Consider the following 2,064-nt stretch of genomic DNA (forward strand, 5'->3'; position numbering starts at 1 on the left):
GGCTGTTAGTTCATGTTTTTTTAGAGAAAGAGAACATGGTTTTTTGAGTCTTCAAATTTTAGAAAATTGTGGGCTTATGATATATATGAGAGAGAGAGAGAGAGAGAGTGTGTGTGTGTGTTGGGTTTCGTTTATATATAGCAGTTCCGGACATACCTGTGACTATAAGACAATAAGGGCAAGCAGGAGGAGTGGTAAGGAAGCATCTTAAGCATCTTCCTTGTTTGCCAAACATGGCGAGCACCAACTGCTTGGCTTCCCCTCCTGCATCATCAGATGCTGGCAATCAAGCCCAAGAGTCTTGCCTCTGGGATCAGATAAAGCTGGAAGCCAACCAAGATGCAAAAGACGAACCAGCCCTGGCCGGCTATCTCTTCTCCACTGTCCTCTCTCATCCCTCTCTCATGCACTGCCTGGCCTTCCACTTGGCCAACAAGCTCTCTTCATTCACCCTACTCCCTACAATCCTGTACAACCTCTTCCTTGAGTCATTTTCTACTCCTGACATTCGCCGTGCCATCGTAGTCGACATCGCAGCCATACGGAAACGCGACCCTGCTTGCGAGTCCTTCTCCCATTGCCTCCTCAACTACAAAGGCTTCCAAGCTCTCCAAGCACACAGGGTGTCTCATCGTCTCTGGCTGCAACGAAAGCGTTCTCTTGCATATTCTCTCCAGTCTAGAATGTCTGATGTATTTGCGGTAGACATACATCCCGGTGCAAGCTTCGGATCAGGAATTCTGCTTGATCATGCTACTGGAATCGTGATCGGAGAGACCGCAGTTATTGGTGATAATGTGTCAATATTGCATCATGTCACACTTGGCGGAAATGGCAAGAAGATAGGTGATAGGCATCCAAAGATTGGCAATGGTGTCTTGATCGGAGCCGGAGCCATTGTGCTCGGAAACGTGAACATTGGTGATGGAGCGAACATCGGCGCGGGCTCCGTCGTAGTGAAGGATGTACCTGCTTGGAACACCGCAGTTGGGACCCCAGCTCGGTTGATCCAACGAAGAGAGGAACATATGGATTTTCCGGGAGAGAGCATGGATCAGACTTCCTTCTTGTCCTGCTGGTCTTATGAGATCTGATTTTGTTTGATAATCTGTGCAGCACTTTGACATCGATGGAAACGTGTTTGGCAGACAGTTGATTCTGTCTGGCTTATTTTTCTTTCGAATGTATTCTGTTGTTACTTCCTGTTTTTCGGCATCTCTGTTTCTCATTGTTAGCAAGTGATACCTCATCATTTGCTGTGTATTTGAATTAGCTTTTATTTATAATAATATATTCCTTTTCCAAAAAAAAAAAAGACATCTATGGAAACGTGACCTGGTTCTTGATCTACACTGTTTCTTCTAGCGAAAATGCTGAATTTCATGAACTTTGTCATGTTCTCATGTGATGTAAAATATGGTCTACCAGTTAGTTGGCCCTTGTTTGGTATTTCTTTATTTCTTCAACTTGTGCATCATATTGATAGCTATTGTATTATCTTCAATAATATGCAACTGTCTGATGGAGGCCCCTTTCATTTGGATGTATATTTTTGGTTGTCGTTATGATTTTAATCAATGCTTAACTTAAACCTGCTCCACTCAGTTCATTAGTTTTTGAACAATAATTCTTACCGCGATGATCTGACTTGGTTTAGCTCATATAGGATCATTGAGTAGAACTAGAAATATTTTGGATTTGTTTTACATCACTTCATATAATGTAGTGCCAATGATGGAAGTATTGCAAGCAATAGGTTTAGAGAGATCAAGTCTCTTTGCTTCTAGCTCTAAAACAATGTATTTGTTAGTAATTTATTACTTTGAAATCTAAAAGAACATTTATTTTTTTCTTTTTTTAAGCAAGTCAGATAAGCTTAGCTCATTTATCTTGAGCTTATTCTAACTTATAAGCTTCAACTCCTTCCGCCCAGAACAAGAATGAGACAAGATTGAACACTTCACGCTCGATTTGTTGGGCTTATTTATCAACCATTGCTGAACCATTTGTGCAAGGTTAATGAGCAGTCAAATCATTGACAAAAGTAGGGCTGGTAAACAAGCT

At 41.6% G+C, this 2,064-nt stretch overlaps 1 protein-coding gene across 1 annotated transcript; it reads left to right on the forward strand.

The window, feature by feature from the left end:
- The first annotated feature begins 233 nt into the window (after window positions 1-233).
- Window positions 234-1,315, forward strand: LOC149814942 (putative serine acetyltransferase 5). The gene has a single exon (XM_089990447.1). It carries the CDS (start codon window positions 234-236, stop codon window positions 1,092-1,094), a length of 861 nt encoding a protein of 286 aa, XP_089846573.1. The 3' UTR covers window positions 1,095-1,315.
- The last annotated feature ends 749 nt before the right edge of the window (window positions 1,316-2,064 follow it).

The sequence above is a fragment of the Nuphar pumila genome, chromosome 15 (genome assembly GCF_984573655.1).
Source record: "Nuphar pumila chromosome 15, dmNupPumi1.hap1.1, whole genome shotgun sequence".
Lineage (NCBI taxonomy): Eukaryota > Viridiplantae > Streptophyta > Magnoliopsida > Nymphaeales > Nymphaeaceae > Nuphar > Nuphar pumila.